The sequence below is a fragment of the Sus scrofa genome, chromosome 15, assembly GCF_000003025.6.
Source record: "Sus scrofa isolate TJ Tabasco breed Duroc chromosome 15, Sscrofa11.1, whole genome shotgun sequence".
Lineage (NCBI taxonomy): Eukaryota > Metazoa > Chordata > Mammalia > Artiodactyla > Suidae > Sus > Sus scrofa.
This window is the reverse complement of record NC_010457.5, coordinates 80,997,192-81,015,295: the sequence shown is the minus strand read 5'-3', so window position 1 is coordinate 81,015,295 and position 18,104 is coordinate 80,997,192. Positions and strand designations below refer to the sequence as shown.

Sequence of the window (18,104 nt, the reverse complement as noted above, 5' to 3'; positions counted from 1 at the left end):
CATATGTTTCTGATGATCATCAAGAGTAAAAAAAAGTCTACTGACCTTTTAATAAGGTCACTATTGTTATTATTTTTATTTTTTAAAAGCACCTGAGACACAAAGGCAGGCCTTCAGTTTTGTTGTTGTTGTTGTTGTTGTTGTTTGTCTTTTGTCTTTTTAGGGCCGCACCTGAGGCATATAGAGGTTCCCAGGCTAGGTGTCTAATCGGAGCTGTAGCCTCTGGCCTACGCCACAGCCACAGCAAGATGGGATCCCAGCCACATCTGTGACCTACACCACAGCTCACGTCAACACCAGATTCTTAACCCACTGAGTGAGGCCAGGGATCGAACCTGCAACCTCATGGTTACTAGTTGGGTTCATTAACCACTGAGCTGTGATGGGAACTCCCTAAGGCCTTATTTTTGTTTTTTTCCAACAAGTATGGCAGTTAGGATTATATCACATTGATGAGGTTTTGGTTATTTTTAGTTTTTTGATACACTTGATAGTGATTTTTGTGCATAAAAACCATCATTCACAATCTTTTTAAAAATAAAAATAGATTTATTTAAGTTACAAATTCAAAAACTTATTTATTCTCCAAGTTCTCGGGCGACTTTCTAAATCCACTTGTAGAATGATCAGTTTTAAAGGGTTGTAAATATAATTAAACATGCTAAACTTCATTTTAAACCCAATGTATCCTGTTTTCTCTATAGGTACCTCATTGTCTAACAAACTTTCCCAAGTACTTTAATAACTCTTAAATTTGATTAAACTTATATATATAATGAGGCTTGGTTTTCTTAAATATCCCTGTATTATTAAGAGGTGCTTAGTAAGATTATCTTAACTCTTCCAACTAAAATCACAGTACTAAATCAACCTCAAACATTTTATTTATTTATTTACTTATTTATTTTTGTCTTTTTGCCTTTTCTAGGGCTGCTCCCTCAGCATATGGAGGTTCCCAGGCTAGGGGTCTAATCGGAACTGTAGCTGCCGGCCTACGCCAGAGCCACAGCAACACAGGATCTGAGCCGTGTCTGCAACCTACACCACAGCTCACAGCAACGCGGGGGGATCCTTAACCCACTGAGCAAGGGCAGGGACCGAACCCGCAACCTCATGGTTCCTAGTCGGATTCGTTAACCACTGCGCCACAACAGGAACTCCCTTCAAACATTTTAAATTGAAATCCAAGGACAGTCTCACTCTGTGTGGTAAATTATTTTAGATGCTTTTTTATAATATTAAATACCAAATAGTTAAAATACCAAATAGAGATTATTTCTAAATTTGAATTAAAATATCAGTGTCATTGATTTTACTTTATTAAGCTTCAAGAGGCTAAAAAAAAAAAAAAAAAAAAAAAAAAAAAAGATTTACTAAATAAATGTATAATTCTGACTGGAGAAGGTTGAAACTAGGTTCATATCCCAATACACAGAGTTTTCTTAATGACTAGATAATTGATCATGGAACTTGATTCTTTTCTCTATCAGTGATAGAACTCCAATTCCATGCTCTCTCACATTCCCTAGATTCATGTTACATGTTAAATAATTTTTCTGTTTACCAGTCTATAGCTCTCCAGCAGAACTTTAATTTCTTCTTTCACTATTTCATTTGGATTTTGCTTTGTTGTTTTCAACTCTTTGAAAATATTTAAACATCCTCGTTTGGTTCTGCATCTCTGTTAAGGATTTATTTGACCTTTGTGTTCACAGTCTTTTAATAATATGTTAAATAGTGCAGCAGTGGTAATTCTGCTAAAATGTGGTTAAAGAATAAGATAAATGGCAGCATTGGAATATAAAAGAATGAGTAAGCACACTACAGCTGAAGAGAAATTCATTTGTATCCTGAGATAGCCAAGGATGCTTTTGTGGAGCCCTGATTTTCAGAAGCTCAAGGCTTACAGGAAGATAAATATTCATTTTTATGTGTATACCATAAATATTTAAAGAAGATCCTTCTTTTTTTGCTACAGAAATTTCTTCCAGACAAGCTGTGTTTGTTTTGTTTTTCAAGAACTTTTAAGTCTTTGGAAAAGTAAGAATGTAGTTTTTTAAAAAAATGTGGGGGGGGTGTTCCACAAATACAAAATCATCTATTTTAAGATTATATGAAAATTCCTAGGATCTACATTTTCTATAAAACTGTATTGGATCTCACCAAATTTAGGTTTAGGTGCTTGGTCAGTAAGCACATAAAACCATAGGTAATTGCTATCTGTGCTCCTCTTCTAATAAAACAAATTTCCTATGTAATATTTGTAATCAAAAAGTAACTTCTGAATAAGAAAATGTTAACCATCTAGGAGTTTTATATAAGAAGATTTAGTAATTAAGAAGTGTAGTCTAGAATCATTCCTTTAAGACTTGTGTGACAAACTGAGATATCTTTGCACACAGTGGGTAGCCAGTAGGTTTTCTGCAGGGGGGTTTCTACTGAGAGCTGACAGAGGGCATCCTGGCAAATGTTCAGAAACCTACATTAACTTAGTTGGGCCCTGCATGGAACCTCATGTTCAGCAGAATTCTTCTGACCTGCCTCTGCATGCCAAGCTAATCAGCAAACACCTAATGAGCCCACTCCAAAAAAACAGACTCTCTCCCAACCTACTTCATTTTCATATGTTCTCTGGGGGTAGGGAGACAAGATTTCATGAGGACTGATGATGCTGCAAAGACCACAATAATGATAATTAACTTGCTGAATTTAGAAGATTATGCTGTTAATTAGTTGCAAAATAAAGATAAGTAATAGAGCAGCAGATGGTAGGATAACACCCAGGAGAAGGAGGGTTATTACTCTGATGAGCTTTTGTGGCACATATGAAATATGGATCTGACTTTTTCATAAATTGTTTCTAGGGAACATAACATTTTTTCTTTGAACTATGATAGAGTAGTTTCTTCCTACCAAGTTCTGACAGATGTGATAAAATTTGTTTTCCAAGGTTATAACATATAACGAAGAATTTGAATAGCAAATTATTTTTAGCAGATTACCTCTTAAAATGAATGTCAGATTGATCAGCATAACAGATTATTCACTTTAATTGACACAATTTATATCTAAGAAAAAAAGTTTTCAAAGTAAAAAAAAAAAAATCCTTTTAAAAATTACACTAAATAAAGTACTTAGAAATAATCCTAACCAAAGAGATGAAGATGTTATATGCTAGGAACTATATAAATGTTAATAAACGGTATTGAAGATGATTCAAAGAAATGAAAACTCATGCTCTTAGATGGAGGAATTAATATTGTTAAAATGGCCATACTATCCTAAGCCATCTACAAATTTAATGTGATCCCTATTAAATTACCCAAGCAATTTAGTTCTAGTACAGAACCAGAATTAAAATTTATATGGATCAGAACTAAATTTATATAGAGCCATAAAAGACCAGAATTGCCACAGCAATCATGAGAAAAAAACAAAGCAGGGGGCATAATCCTCCAAAACTTCAGACAATGCTGCGAAACTACAGTAATCAAAATGGCATGGTACTGGCACAAAAATAGGCATGGATCAATGGCACACAATAAAGAGCCCAGAAATAAACCCACACACCTATGGTCAGTTAATTTTCAACAAAAGAGGCAAGAAATACAATGGGAAAAAGATAGGCTCTTCAGCAAGGGGTATTGGGAAAGTTGGACAGCTGCATTTAAATCAATGAAGTTAGAACACAGCCTCACACCATACACAAAAATAAACTACAAATTGGCTTAAAGACTTAAACATAAGACATGATATCCTAAAACTCGTAGAAGAGATCAGACAAAACATTCTCTGACATAAATCATACCAATGTTTTCTTAGATCAGTCTCCTTGGGCAATAAAAATAAAAACAAATGAGACCCAATCAAACTTAAAAGCTTTTGCACAGCAAAAGAAATCATAAACAAAACAAAAAGACTACCTACAGAATGGGAGAAAATATCTGCAGATGATGTGAACAACAAGGGCTTAATTTCCGAACTATACAAACAGCTGGTGCAAACAAACAACAAAAAAAAAACCCAGTCAAAAAATGGTCAGAAGACCTAAATACACATTTCTTCAAAGAAGACATACCAATGGCTAATAGGTACATGAAAAGACATTCAACATTGCTAATTATTAGAGAAATGTAGGTCAAAACTACAGTGAGGTATAACCTCACACCAGTCAGAATGACCTTCATTAAAAAGTCTACAAATAAAATGCTAGAGAAGGTGTAGAGCAAAGGGAACCCTTCTCCACTGTTGGTAGAAATGTAAGTTTATATAGCCACTATGGAAAACAGTATAGAGGTTCCTCAAAAATCTAAAAATGAAGTTGTCATATGATCCATCAGTTCCACTCCTGGGTCTACATATTCCAGACAAAACTTTTAATTCAAAAAGATACATAATACCCTTATGTTTATAGCAGCACTGTTCACAATAGCCAAGATATATAAACAACTTAAATGTCCATGGACAGGTGAATGGATACAAAAGATGTAATACATACATATGATGAAATACTACTCAACCATAAAAAGAAAATAAAGCCATTTGCAGCAACGTGGATAAAACTAGATCATCATACCAAGCGAAATAAGTCATAAAGAGACAAATACCATATGATATGTGGAATCTAAGATATGACACAAAATGAACTTATTTGTATAACAGATCTGACTCACAGACATAGAGAACAGACTTGTGGTTCCCAAAATGGGGTAAATGGGAGAGGGAGGGACTAGGAGTTTGGGGTTAGCAGATACAAACTGTTACATATAAAATGGATAAAAACAAAGTCTTAGTATATGGCATGGGGAACTATAGTCAATATCCTATAATAAACCATAATGGAAAGAATATTTTTCAAAAGAATATGTGTGTGTGTGTATAATAGAATCTCTTGCTCTGCAGCAGAAGTTAACACAATATCATGAGTCAACTATACTGATTTTTTTTGTGTGTGTGTGTTTTTGCTATTTCTTGGGCCGCTCCCGCGGCATGTGGAGGTTCCCAGGCTAGGGGTCGAATCGGAGCTGTAGCCACCAGCCTATGCCAGAGCCACAGCAACGCAGGATCAGAGCTACGTCTGCAACCTACACCACAGCTCACGGCAACGCCGGATCCTTAACCCACTGAGCAAGGGCAGGGACCGAACCCGCAACCTCATGGTTCCTAGTCGGATTCGTTAACCACAGCGCCACGACGGGAACTCCTCAACTATACTGATTTTTAAAAAGACTTCAGGAGTTCCCATCCTGGCACAGCGAAAATGAATCCAATCAGGAACCATGAGCTTACTGGTTCAATCCCTGGCCTCGCTCAGTGGGCTAAGGATCCAGCATTGCCGTGAGCTGTGGTGTAGATTGCAGACATGGCTCGGATCTGAGGTGGCTGTGGTGTAGGCTGCCAGCTGTAGCTCCAATTAGACCCCAAGCCTGGGAACCTCCATATGCCATGCGGGTGAAGCCCTAAAAAGACAAAAAATAAAAAGATCTCCAAAAAAAATTTTTTAAATAAAGGCGTTCCCATTGTGGCTCAGTGGTTAACGAACCCAACTAGCATCCATGAGGATGTGGGTTTGATCCTTGGCCTTACTCTGTGGGTTGGAGATCCAGTGTTGCGTGAGCTGTGGCCATACATCACAGAAGTGGCTCCGATCTCCCTTTGCTATAGCTCTGGCTGGCAGCTACAGCTCCCATTGGACCCCCTAGCCTGCAACCTCCATATGCCGCGAGTGTGGCCCTAACAAGACAAAAGATTAAAAAGATTTAAATAAAAAGACGTCAAAAAAAGTTTTCAACATAGTGGCTGAATTTTTTTTTTTTTTTTTTCCTTTCCTTTTTAGGGCCTCACCTGTGGCACATGGAAGTTCCTGGGCTAGGGGTCGAATGGGAGCTTTAGCTGCTGGCCTGTGCCACAGCCACGGCAACGCCAGATCCCAGCCTCATTCACGACCTACGCCACAGCTTAATGGCAGTGCCAGATCCTTAACCCAATGAACGAGGGCAGGGATTGAATCCACATCCTCAGAAACCCTATGTCAGGTTCTTAACCTGCTGAGCCACCACAGGAACTCCAGTAGTTGAATTTTATAATTCTAAATTTTAACTCTAACCATTAAAGCAGTAGTCTGCTTAGAAATACAGTAGTAAAAATTTTAGTTTTCTTTCAAACAGTGTATACCTTTAGTTTAAAATTGAAATTGTGCCTAGATTTTATTGTACGTTAGAGAATATAGACCTGCTAAATCTTAATTTCTCTGAGTACTCAATCTTTATTTACTTATATTAGATTTCTCTATTGAGAGAAATTCTGATCTTAGCAGTGGACTAAGACTGATGCCTGATATGCTTCTTAATAATTACTGTAATATACTTAGAGTACTTGATTTTAGACAAAAGCTCTAGTTTGGCAAAAAAAAAAAAAAATTTTTTTTCATGTTTGTTCAGTGAGCTAGGAGTCAATAGAATTTCTGGTCCTAGCTCTGCTTCTAACTTGCTCTATCATTCTTGGAAGCAACTATACTCTTTAGGCCTTAGTTTCTTTATCTGTAAGATGGTATTTGGACTAATTGATTAGCTCCAAAATTCTATTGTAAAATAAATATTCATTATATTTATATATGTTTTCATTCATTGTTTTGGACCAAATAGTTGCCCTTCTTTAAAATGTGGGTGAATTGTAGATATTATATTAATTGTAAAATTTATATGAATCATATTTAGCAACAACTTTCTTAACCTAACCTAACCTACTGTAAATTTTTTTAACATGTGAAATTTTTGTTGCTGTCTTTAAAAAATCTGCAGTTCAGAGCATTGTTAATTAACCCTTGAAATTTTTTTTCTTACATTTTGTACCCAGTGGCACTCTTTCCAAGTTAGACCCATTGTAATCAATGTAACAGCATGGAGCAAACATTAGAGCTTCCTCACTGGATGAGTACTGTATACCCTAGGGCAGTCAAGAGAGGATAATGAATGAATACTGATGCTGCTTTTAAGTGCTCTATAAGGTAGTAACTTGCCCTACTAAAGATTATTCAAGAGAGTGATGTTTATGTACTTCAGCCTCCCCTATGTGCAGTTACTGTATTTCATTAATTCTAAGAGTTAAGCTCTTCACTATAAAACTTTAAATGCTCTTCAATTCTGTGTTTTCTACCTAAGGACTTAAAAATGTTTTACCAACATATAATTTACCAAGCTTCACATCTCAACCGATACTTGTATTTATGCATATTTTATTTCTAGAAATGAAAGCCCTAGCCTAACACTACAGACTGGATGCTTTGTTCATTGTATTTTGATGTCTAACATTCTATTTTTAAATGACATAATTATGCCTACTGACCACCTCCCTCAGATTCTCCTCCTACACTTTCAGACTCCTTTTATACTTCCAGTTCTTTGACCATTTAGCCTAAGTATTTCTGAGTGATTACAGGCACTTACTGCTTTGGTCACGTACCTAATTAGTGTGAATCCATCTACTTCTACATTATCCCATCAGTTAGGAGTGTCCCAATTTCCTGTGTCTTTGCAGCTAACGTGGTCATTTCTGCTTGTTTAAAAATGAAAGGAAGAATGGAAAGAACTAGGAATCTTACCCAGATTCTGAAAGATGCAGTATATCATGTGGTTTTAAGAATATATTTTCAATGATAAAATATGTCTAAGGCTTTGCCAGTGTTTTTTTTTTTTTTTTTTTTTAATAGTTTATTTTTTTTTCCCACTGTACAGCAAGGAGATCAAGTTATCCTTACATGTATACATTTTTTCCCCCAGCCAGTGTTTTAAATACTTTTTTTTCCTTAAGTACATTTTGAAACTACAAAAGTATAGGAACTATTCTGATTTCTTTGGTGTCCTCAATCCAGTACCCATGCTAAGAAAATAGAGGCCTCACTAGCTGTTTTTGAAAAAGGAAGCTGATATTTAAGAAATTCTTTTATGAGTCAAGTATCTTTACATGTTATATTTAATCTTTACCTCAACTTTGCAAGGAGGTTACCATTGTTCCCAGTTTCACACACAAGGAAACAGACTCAAGATTAAATGATTTGTCACACAGACAGTTTGAGGCAGGTAAGTGTTATCTCATGTAAAGTATCTTCTCAGCCGTATGCATTATGTATACTAATCACAGAAGACACTAGGACTGTACATATCATGTTGCTACTTGCAGTTCATAAAGAAGTACTCCGTCAGAAAAGAAGCATCTGTCACCTTTTTTTTTTTTTTTTTTCCTTTTAGGGCCACACCTGTGGCATATGGACGTCCCCAGACTAGGAGTCAACTTGGAGCTACAGCTGCCAGCCTATACCACAGCTACAGCAACACGGGGTCTGAGCCACGTCTGTGACCTACACCACAGCTCACAGCAGCACCGGATCCTTGACCCACTGAATAAGGCCAGGGATCGAACCTGCATCCTCATGGATGCTAGTCAGATTAGTTTCTGCTGTGACACAACAGGAACTCCCAAAGAATCTGTTTTTAACACATAATACCAAGGTAGTTATTTACTTCTAGTAAGTGTGGGTAGCACTGGATAGACTGCAACACAGCTCTCATGTCAGTATTTGTAACCTCCTTCCCACCGCATGTGTACCTAAGTATGGATCTTAGGAAAATGTAATGACATATCCTGCATCAGATTTTAGAAAACTTTATTTTGAGCTCAAGGACTATGTTTAGTATGTTTAGTTATTAAGAACAGTATCAACAACAATAATCCCAGGTCTGTCAGATACCTGAGGTCCCTTTGATTCCTTAGATACTGTGATATGATTATCTTATGCTAATTATTTCATATTTACAGATTATAATACTAAAACTACCCCAAAGATTATGTGGGCCTTTTTCGAGGAAACCAATTTCTGTCAATTACCAAATATATTTGTTGTTCACCTATGTAGCAAATCAATTATTAGTTGCTAAAGGGATGCAAGGAAATAAATAGAAGACAATCTCTGATCTTAAAGAGCTTACTGTCTGGTTGGGGAGATAAGATACTTACGACACATTTTTTGCTGATAGAATAATAAGCTTTACTCAGATTATTTTTATAAAAAGAAGTAGCATAAATGTCTAGGGCCTCATTCTAACACTAGATTGGCCATACTCTGATAGCGGGCCAGGTGCAGTTCAGTGAACTGACAAGATTGAACAGGGACAGACTTGGAACTAGGTCTGTTTACTGGAAACAGGGAAGACCTAAGGGAGGCAAACCCAGCTGATGCTTCTAGGAGGAGGTTCAGTCGGACTGTACAGTGGCCTAAAAAATGCAACACCAGGTCATTGTCCAAGTAAACACTGACATCAGACCTGCCAGCAGAGATCAAATTGGTTCAAATCGGGAAAAGATATTTATGTCTAAGAATCAAGGCAAAGCCTGAGAAGATTCAGATATGGGATATAGGGGTGGAATAGGAGAAAATAGGTGAAACATATATAATTTACTTGTGCTGCTTATTCTAGCTGAAGAAATCTCATTTTCAGTCAGCAGTCTTTTTACTTTTTACTCTTCTCAGAGTTGATTAGGAATAGCAAAGTATAGAACCTTCTAGTAGTACTAAACAAAAAAATCTCAGGTATTCTCTCCAAAGGTGCTGTTGTTTGTCTTACTGATACTTATTATGGCTTTAGGAATGCAATGAAATATGATAAAACTAATTTTAAAATGGAATGTATATATGTATTCCTTAACAAATAATCTCTTTTGATTAACCAAAGATTACTTTGGGAGTTGAATTTAGGCGGAAAGCAGAGAGTGTTTTTTTAAATTGGTATATGCTTTTCAGAGATTAAAAGCTGCTTTGACCCAGCAACATCCTCCAGTTACCAATGGTGATACCGTCAAAGGTCATAGTAGTGGATTGGTTAGGACTCAGTCAGAGGAATCTCGTCCACAGTCATTACAACAGCCCGCCACATCTACTACAGAAACTCCGGTATGTGTGTTGTTTGTATCATTCGGCATTCAGTTATCCTTCCGCTCATTCCGGTTATTTCCCTGCAGAACTTAAGATTTTTGCTTATTGTATAGATTAAGAGAAAATAGAAGTTTTTATTTGTTCACATCATTTAAAGTATCATTAATTAGAGGTAAGAGATTGCTTCTGTGAATTCTGCCCATGGCTGGAAAGTGCTGTTTCTTTTGCACTATTACTAAGGGTTCCCATCCTGTCTGCTATATTCAAGTGTTCATGGCACAACTTTGGGATTTGTGACAGGCTTGAAGATACTTATTGTTCTGTAGTCCTAGACACTAAACAGTATCACTAATGACTGAAGATTTCAGACTCTGGCCAATCTGAGATAACCAGGCTGATCCATTGCAGGGCAGGGGGACTAATTAAAATGAAAATCTAGACTCCTGTGGGCTTCTACCTACCAGGAAAAGCGGTATTAATTACATGAACCTGGCCCTTAGAAAAAGACTGACCCCAAATTTCAGGAACTGAAGAAAAGCTGAATAAATAAACTAAATATCTATATACTATGCTTTCAACTCCTTAATTTTAGAGAAACCAATTTTTAAAGAATATTTCCATATTTAATGCTATTTTTTATTCAAAAATAACATAGAAAACATGGTTCCCATAGTGAATTTTTCTAAGAAATTATTATATTTTTTATTTTTGTACCATAATAATTTTCAAAGGATTGAAGAATATCGTGATGTTTGCTTAAAAGTACACTTGAAAAAAAATGCAAGACCTGTATGATCATTTGTATCACATTTTCAATTTCTTCATATTATTTCTATATAAATGAAAATATACAAACTTTAAAAAATAACATTCACTGCGATAGCTAATTAGTGAGAATCTTGTTTTAGCAGTGCTCATTTGTTTCAAGGAATTTGTTAAACCACAGTGTGATATTCACATTGCTCCAAAATACTGAGGTGTACAATGAGACTTGGTGGCTCTCACCTTTACTGCCTATGTTAATTTAATCACTAGGTGCAAATATAAAAAGCTTTCATTTGTGTTTTAAATAGGCTTCTCCAGCTCATACAACTCCACAGACCCAAAGTACAACTGGTCGTCGAAGAAGAGCAGCTAATGAAGATCCTGATGAAAAAAGGAGGAAATTTCTGGAGCGAAATAGAGCAGCAGCTTCAAGATGCCGACAGAAAAGGAAAGTCTGGGTTCAGTCTTTAGAGAAGAAAGCAGAAGACTTGAGTTCATTAAATGGTCAGCTGCAGGTATGGTGCATATATATAAATTGTTTTATTTATTTTTAATAACTGAATACAGATTGTCCCAATTTTTTCTGATTTTCCATCCAGACATTTTAGAATACAATACTGGGTGTGTATGGAATCTATAATAAAGCATAGTTTTGTAAACGTGTTTGAATACTGAGATGAAGTAATATAAAACTTTCAACACTGATACAGTAAATAAATTTTTAAATATTGAGTATTTTCTTGTATAGTACAAAAATACCTAAACTTACCTGGTTTAAACTTTATGAAGTTGTGATATAGAACTCATAGAATCTTAAAATTTAAAATAACAGTGGTATTTCACCTATCTTGATTTTTGTTTTTTGTTTTTGGGGTTTTTTTCTTTTTTGGTTTATATCACAACTATAAAGGTGCTTCGGTTTGTAGTTTTTGTTTTTAAGTTCTTTTGTTCTCTGAATTATAAATTTTGTTTTGTTTGTTTTATTTAAAGTGAATATAGTGCTCGTGAAAAGTGCCAGATTGACAGCTTTGGAAACTGAAGGACTCTAATTATCCACAGAACAGGTACAATATGGCCAGTGGCAGTAGAAATCATTTCATACTGCCCTGCCAGTGTGCCTCAGATATATTTCTTAGGAACCTTATGGGGTATAAAGGTTTTAAGTCTCCTTTTTAGTCTTTGGTAAGATTTCCAGTGACGGTATTGGGCAGCACTAAGTCTCTCTCCTTCCTTCTGTTTTTTCTTCCTTCTTTTGTTGTTTTTAATGTTGTGAATATTCTCAAGTAAAATTCAAACTACTAATTGATGAGCATCAGCTAGAAACTTGGTGTTTATGAATTGTAGTGTTATTGGTTCAATCTTCTGAGCTACCCATTTCTAGTTAAAAATGAATCTTCTGTATCATCATAATTGATGATGAGACCTGCTCTCATATGTTTAAAGATGTCATCAATATAAATGTCTTGTTTAAACGCTTGGGAACAAGTTTTTTAAAAGCACCAGGCATAGCATTTAACTTAACGTAAATTTTATAACTTAGATTTTTTTCATATGTGAGGCAGATATCTTTGAAAACTCCATGTTAGGCTTTGACATTACCTTACAAAATTTACTTTTCAACTTTGTCATTTTGACCATTAGGATGAAATTAAACATGATTTATCATATCACGAAGACTTCAAATATGTAGTTATATACTAGGATATATTAATAAATAATATGTCATCTGATAAATTCTTATTCAAAACTATTTTCATAATTTTTTTAGAAAAAACAAATTTTTTCCTTTTGAATAAAGTGAGACAGATTATAGATACCAATTTATTTGTATACTATAAAAATGGCTGTTATTTACCAGTTTCCTCTGTTAGAATATTGACTATTACCATTTAAATTTTTAAATATTCATATTACTTTAATAAAGTGATTTAGGTAGATCTGTTATTTTCTTTTCTTAACTAACAAAATCATTCTTCTGAATGCCTTGACTACTTTACAATAGCGTTCTTTGTTAGCCCTAGTTATCTTACTCATGGACTAGAGAAAATAATACTTGCTGGTCCTACTTCTCTGGGTTACCTCATAAATCAGTTGATTTAGAATGTTGCAGATATTTTTAAGTATATAAATTTTAATAGGATAAATTTATCAATATTTTACTTTGTAATTTGGCTTAATTGTGCCTTTTTAAGAAGTAAATATGTTTGAAAACTATAAAGTGGTATATAAATAGATGGTATTATTTTCAGGATATTGGACTTTAGTTTGGGCCACTTTTCTGTTTTGACCCAAGTTACTGCAATATTAACAGCTTTTAATGAGATATTGTCATTTCCTTAATTATACTGCTGCACTGGTAACCATTATGAATAGCAACAGTGCTTTATTATTTCAGAAAGCCTTCAAAAATTCAGTACTCAAAATAAATATAATCTTTACTTCATTAATCTCATGTTTTTTTCCACCATACAAACTGATTAAAATATCATTGTAAAATGCATTACATTTTTATATTTCCTAATTTGATTAGAAATTTCTTGATTGGAGGAACAAAGGCAAGATTTATCATATAGGTAAAAGTTAGCTAACACTTTAGTTTTCAAGCAAGCATGAAATCTTTAAATAGAAGTCAAATTCAAGGAATCACTAAGTTGAGCATAACTTTAGTTAATGCCTCAAATTACAAACAGAACAAATAAAATCAGTACTTTTTAAAGTTGAGTTATAGTTAATGTATAAGTTTTAGGTGTATAACATTGTGAGATTCATAGTTTTTAAAGATTATACTCCCTTTAAAATTATAAAATATTGGCTATATTCCTTGTGCTCTACAGTATATCCTTGTAGCTTATTTTATATATAAAAATGTTTGTACTTCTTAATCCCCTCCCCTATCTTCCCCCTCCCTTCTTTTATCTCCCCACTGGCAAGCTCTAGTTTTATTCTATACATCTGTTTCTTTTTTGTTACATCCACTAGTTTCATGTTTTAGATTCCATATATAGATGACATCATAGTATTTGTCTTTCTCTGACTTATTTCACTAAGCATAAAAATCAGTATTTTTTATCACTAATAATTGAGTGGTGATGCCATCATGGTTAGATAAGAAAGTGTTCTTAGTTTTAGAAATGCATACCAAAATATGAAGATAGGTGAAATGATGTTATTATAAGGGATTTTTAAAAAACTACTTTCACAAAAAAAAATAGAGCGAGAATAAGGTCTATCTGCCTGTACTAACCTGGGAAAATGTATATATTGTTATGGGCAAAATCAGCTCAGATGTCCATCAATGGATAAATTGTAGCATACATACCCATTGTACAGCTGTTAAAAAGGAGTGATAGTACACGGTACAGTGTGGACGAACTTCAAAACATCATGCTTAAGTGAAAGAAGCCACACACAAAGTTGCATATGAATCATATGAACTATCTATAACATTAATCTATAGATACAAATGAAACTGGTAGTTGCCTGGGACTGGGAAGAGGAGGAACTAGGAAGAAACTAGTTAATGGGTAAGGGGTTTTACTTTGAAGTGACAGGAAGTGTCTTTAGATAGAGGGTGGTGGTAGGACAACATTGCAAATGTACTAAACAGTACTGAATTGTTCACTTTAAAATGGCTTATTCTATGTTACAGGAATTTCACCTCAATAAAGTTACATACTAAAATTATAGCAAAATTCTTTTTCATTATTAAAAGGTTTATAGATTGATAAATGTGTAGGCGTGGAAATCAATATAGAAATGAATCCTTTGAGGTAAAATTTTAAGAATGAGACATGTACCATCATGTAACAGTGATGAAGAGGGGGTTGGAAAGCATGAATGGTTTGGAAAGAAAGGGTACTTCAATTATGACTCTCTCTATTGTTTCAAGTTTATATATGACTTTGTTGTTTCTCATAAAATTAAAAACAGTTTTTAAAAAGTGAAGTGACAGATTCTAGTTTTCAGAATATGACGAGTTAAAGTGCTTATTTTTATAATAGATTCTGGGAGAAAAAAATTTCATTCAGTCTGCCGACAGCAAAACCGTTAACTGTGAAGAACAGAATGACTTGTAAAGAAAATTGAATGTCAAAGAAATAATTAAGCTCTACTTTATGTGAAAATATTCATCAATTCTACATTTCCTTAATAATCCTTCACGTGATGTAAAGGCTTAGCTGATCAATGTAGTGGGCAGTAATGACCCATGGTTACTTATGTATTATATATAATAAAAGGTTTAATGAGTGTTGAGGTGTGACTGTTCATATTTTCATCAAATATATGTTAGGTTTTTAAAAAATGCTAATTATTCAGCCTTATTGCCCTATGCATTGAATTTAATTATATTTTAGCTTTCTGGAATCATTGCTTTAAAAGAGCAATTTCATCAAAGTGTATTAAAACATTTATGATAATCTAGATCAAGAACTGGATACTGTTGATTATAAACTGTTATATTTTTTAAGGTAACATGATTTTATCTTTTACTTGAAATGGTTTTAACCTCGTTATATCTTTGTCTTTCAGCTATACTCATCTTGGGGGTTAGTGTTCAGTTTACAGTTTCAGTATTTCCTTTGTGAACAAAAGGCAGACTCTTTATTAACAGGAGCTCCTTAACAATTACTCTGTGGATAAAACTTGGAGACTAATGTGGATTTGCTTCTAAAACTTAGGTATTGCTAAATGTATATGGAGTGGAAGCTCAAATTAATAGAAGCATTCTTTGATGACAGGATATGTGAGGAGTTTTCATTCGTAAGTTAATGATATGGAAAAGATTTTGTTTATTGGTCCATTGACTTAAAGGGAATGTGATCAAATCTTTTATTCCTGGTACCTAAACAATATTTTACTTTAGTGTTTATCACCTGAGATAGAAAGGAATGGCAACAATTGGGAGAGGCTAAACAATACCTGTTTGTTTTAATTCCTGAAAAAAAAAAAAAAATTCTGTGACTGTCTTCTTCTTCCTCTGAGTTTTTAACTATATTCTAGAGGGGAAAAGGGTAATAGCAGTGCCACCTCTACCTCATGCATTTTATTCCGAGTCCTTTTACTAGCCTTTGCTAAAAATCTTCCCAAGACTTCCCTGTCACACTTGAGAATAAGTACTATTTTGAAGATCAAATGAGAGAAGGTATAGAGAAGTGTGTTGTAACTATGCTATGCAAGTGCTAGTTATTTATTCTGTCATTAAGCATCTATTGTGTGCAGTGCATGTTATTAGACATGGGGGACAGAAGAGTGAAAAAAGACATTGTTCTTATAGAGTTTGTGGTCTAGCAGAGAAGACAGATGTGAAACAAGTAATTAAAGTATGAGAATAGGAGAAAAATCATTCCCATTCATTTGGCAGAGTATTTCCAAAATATTAAGAATCCTGACATCCTTTTTATCTGTTGTTGGAGATAAAAATTAAAGAACTGTTTTGTTCTCAAGTATAAGGTTTTACATCCATGACAACCCTTGGAACTTGTGATGGTGGGAAGTTAAGATACTTAATCACTGATTTTTGTGAAAACTAAGAATGAAAAATATCTTTAGCAATGAGAAATTACCCAAAGAAGAAACTGATATTATTTCTTTAATTTGGGAGGTAGTAGCTGGGAGCTAGAAAGTCAAAGATCATGAATTTCTGAAATACCGGGGCATCAATCTGTGGCCAGATATCAATGAAAAGTTTTGATTGGTTAATCAACTGGCTATCCTGTCCTTATTTTATCAGTCTGATCTGCTTTAGACATACCATAAAAAAAAAATATTATCGGTTCATCAGTATGTAATTAACCTTTGAGAAGCTACAAATAGAGTAGAGCAATGGTACAGACAATGCCAAAATAATGTATTTTATTTTAGACCATAATAGTAATTCTCTTCAGCATCTGCTTTATCTTACCAAATGCATTTTACTTTGACAAAAGAAAAAAATTGCTCACATTTGAATGGGACTTTAAAGTTTTCAAAATATTTTCATGTTTCTTATTTCACTTTATCTTCAGAGTAACCCTGGAAGATAGTTAACATATTTTGCACATACACTAAAAACAAATTAACCAGAAGGGCTTTGGAGGCTGAATCCAATTATAATCCAGTCTAAAATAATCCACAGGTAGTAGGAGTATATTACTTCTTTTTTCATTTAATATTAAATCTGTTTATGGCTTAACATTTATCCCCTTCAGATTCACTTTGGCTTAAGCAAACTTATATTTACATAGGTCCTATGTGTGTCTGTGTGTGTGGGAGAGAGCGAGAGAGATCATTAGAGCTTTCTTTTTTTTCATTCTGAAGATGTTCAGGAGTCTTCTCATTATATGTATGTAGGCATTTTTCTGATTCTACCTGTCTTCCAAATAATTTCAGAATTAAAGTCATGATTTATGCAACTGCTTTATCGAAATGGTGTCTGTCTTTAAGTCCTTTCCTTTATGCATATGAATATGAGACTATGATTCTTGAATGTTTGGGTTAATTTGTTGAATTTTACTATATTTATCAGAAATGACTTAAAAAACACTGGCCAGGCTTTAGCCTCTTGTAATTCTGCCTAATATAAAGGTTATAAACTAGAATCAGGCTCCTCTTTTCAACCTCTGCTTGACCTATCTTGACCACTAGCATATGCTCACACTTAAGGCTCTACAGCTCAATTAAATCCACTTCCTTCAAGGTTTGGTCCTCTCATTCCTAATTAATACTCCAACTGTGTTTGCTTTGCAGTATTTCTCATAGTCCCAGTTCTTTGCTCACAGCTGTGTCCCATTTGCTGTTCTCAGTCTACTGCTAATACCAATTTTTAAATAAATTGAATATTAGGGTACAGTAATAATACAAGCTATTAATTTAATTTAAACTTTCAGTCAGAAATCATTTTCGAGCTTCAGGTTTATCATTACAAAAAAACTCTTGGTTCAGCAGAAACAAATCTGACTAGCATCCATGAGGATGCAGGTTCAGTCCTCGCTCAGTGGACTAAGGTTCCAGCATTGCCATGAGCTGTGGTGTAGGTCACAGATGCAACTCAGATGTAGTGTTGCTGTGGCTGTGGTGTAGGCCAATGGCTCCAGCTCTGACTTGACCCCTAGCCTGGGAACCACCATATGCCACAGGTACAGCCCTAAAAAGACCAAAAAAAAAAAAAAAAACCTCTTAACATTGTAAAACATTTTAGATTGGGATGATCTAAATTTGTATTGCACATACCTTGAGTTTGTTGGTTTTTTTTTTTTTTTCTTACTGTTTCTGTTATTTAAAAGATGGGGAAATTTCGTTGTTTCAATAAAGAACAGCATACTTATGAACCGTATCACTTAGGTATATGTAAATTGTATTAAAATGTTCAAGTTTTTATTTTTAATGTTCTTCTCTCTTCCATTTTTTTTCTCCTTTTGTTTGCTCTGTTAAG

At 34.4% G+C, this 18,104-nt stretch overlaps 1 protein-coding gene across 3 annotated transcripts in view; it reads left to right on the top strand.

Annotated features, from left to right (window-relative positions):
• Positions 1-18,104, top strand: part of ATF2 (activating transcription factor 2) — a 91,605-nt gene that overhangs the window by 61,278 nt on the left and 12,223 nt on the right. For all 3 annotated transcript variants that reach the window (XM_021075925.1, XM_021075927.1, XM_021075926.1), the window contains 2 exons: positions 9,797-9,946; positions 11,002-11,208. In XM_021075925.1, the coding sequence (XP_020931584.1) occupies positions 9,797-9,946; positions 11,002-11,208 (357 nt within the window). The remainder of the gene's footprint in view (positions 1-9,796; positions 9,947-11,001; positions 11,209-18,104) is intronic.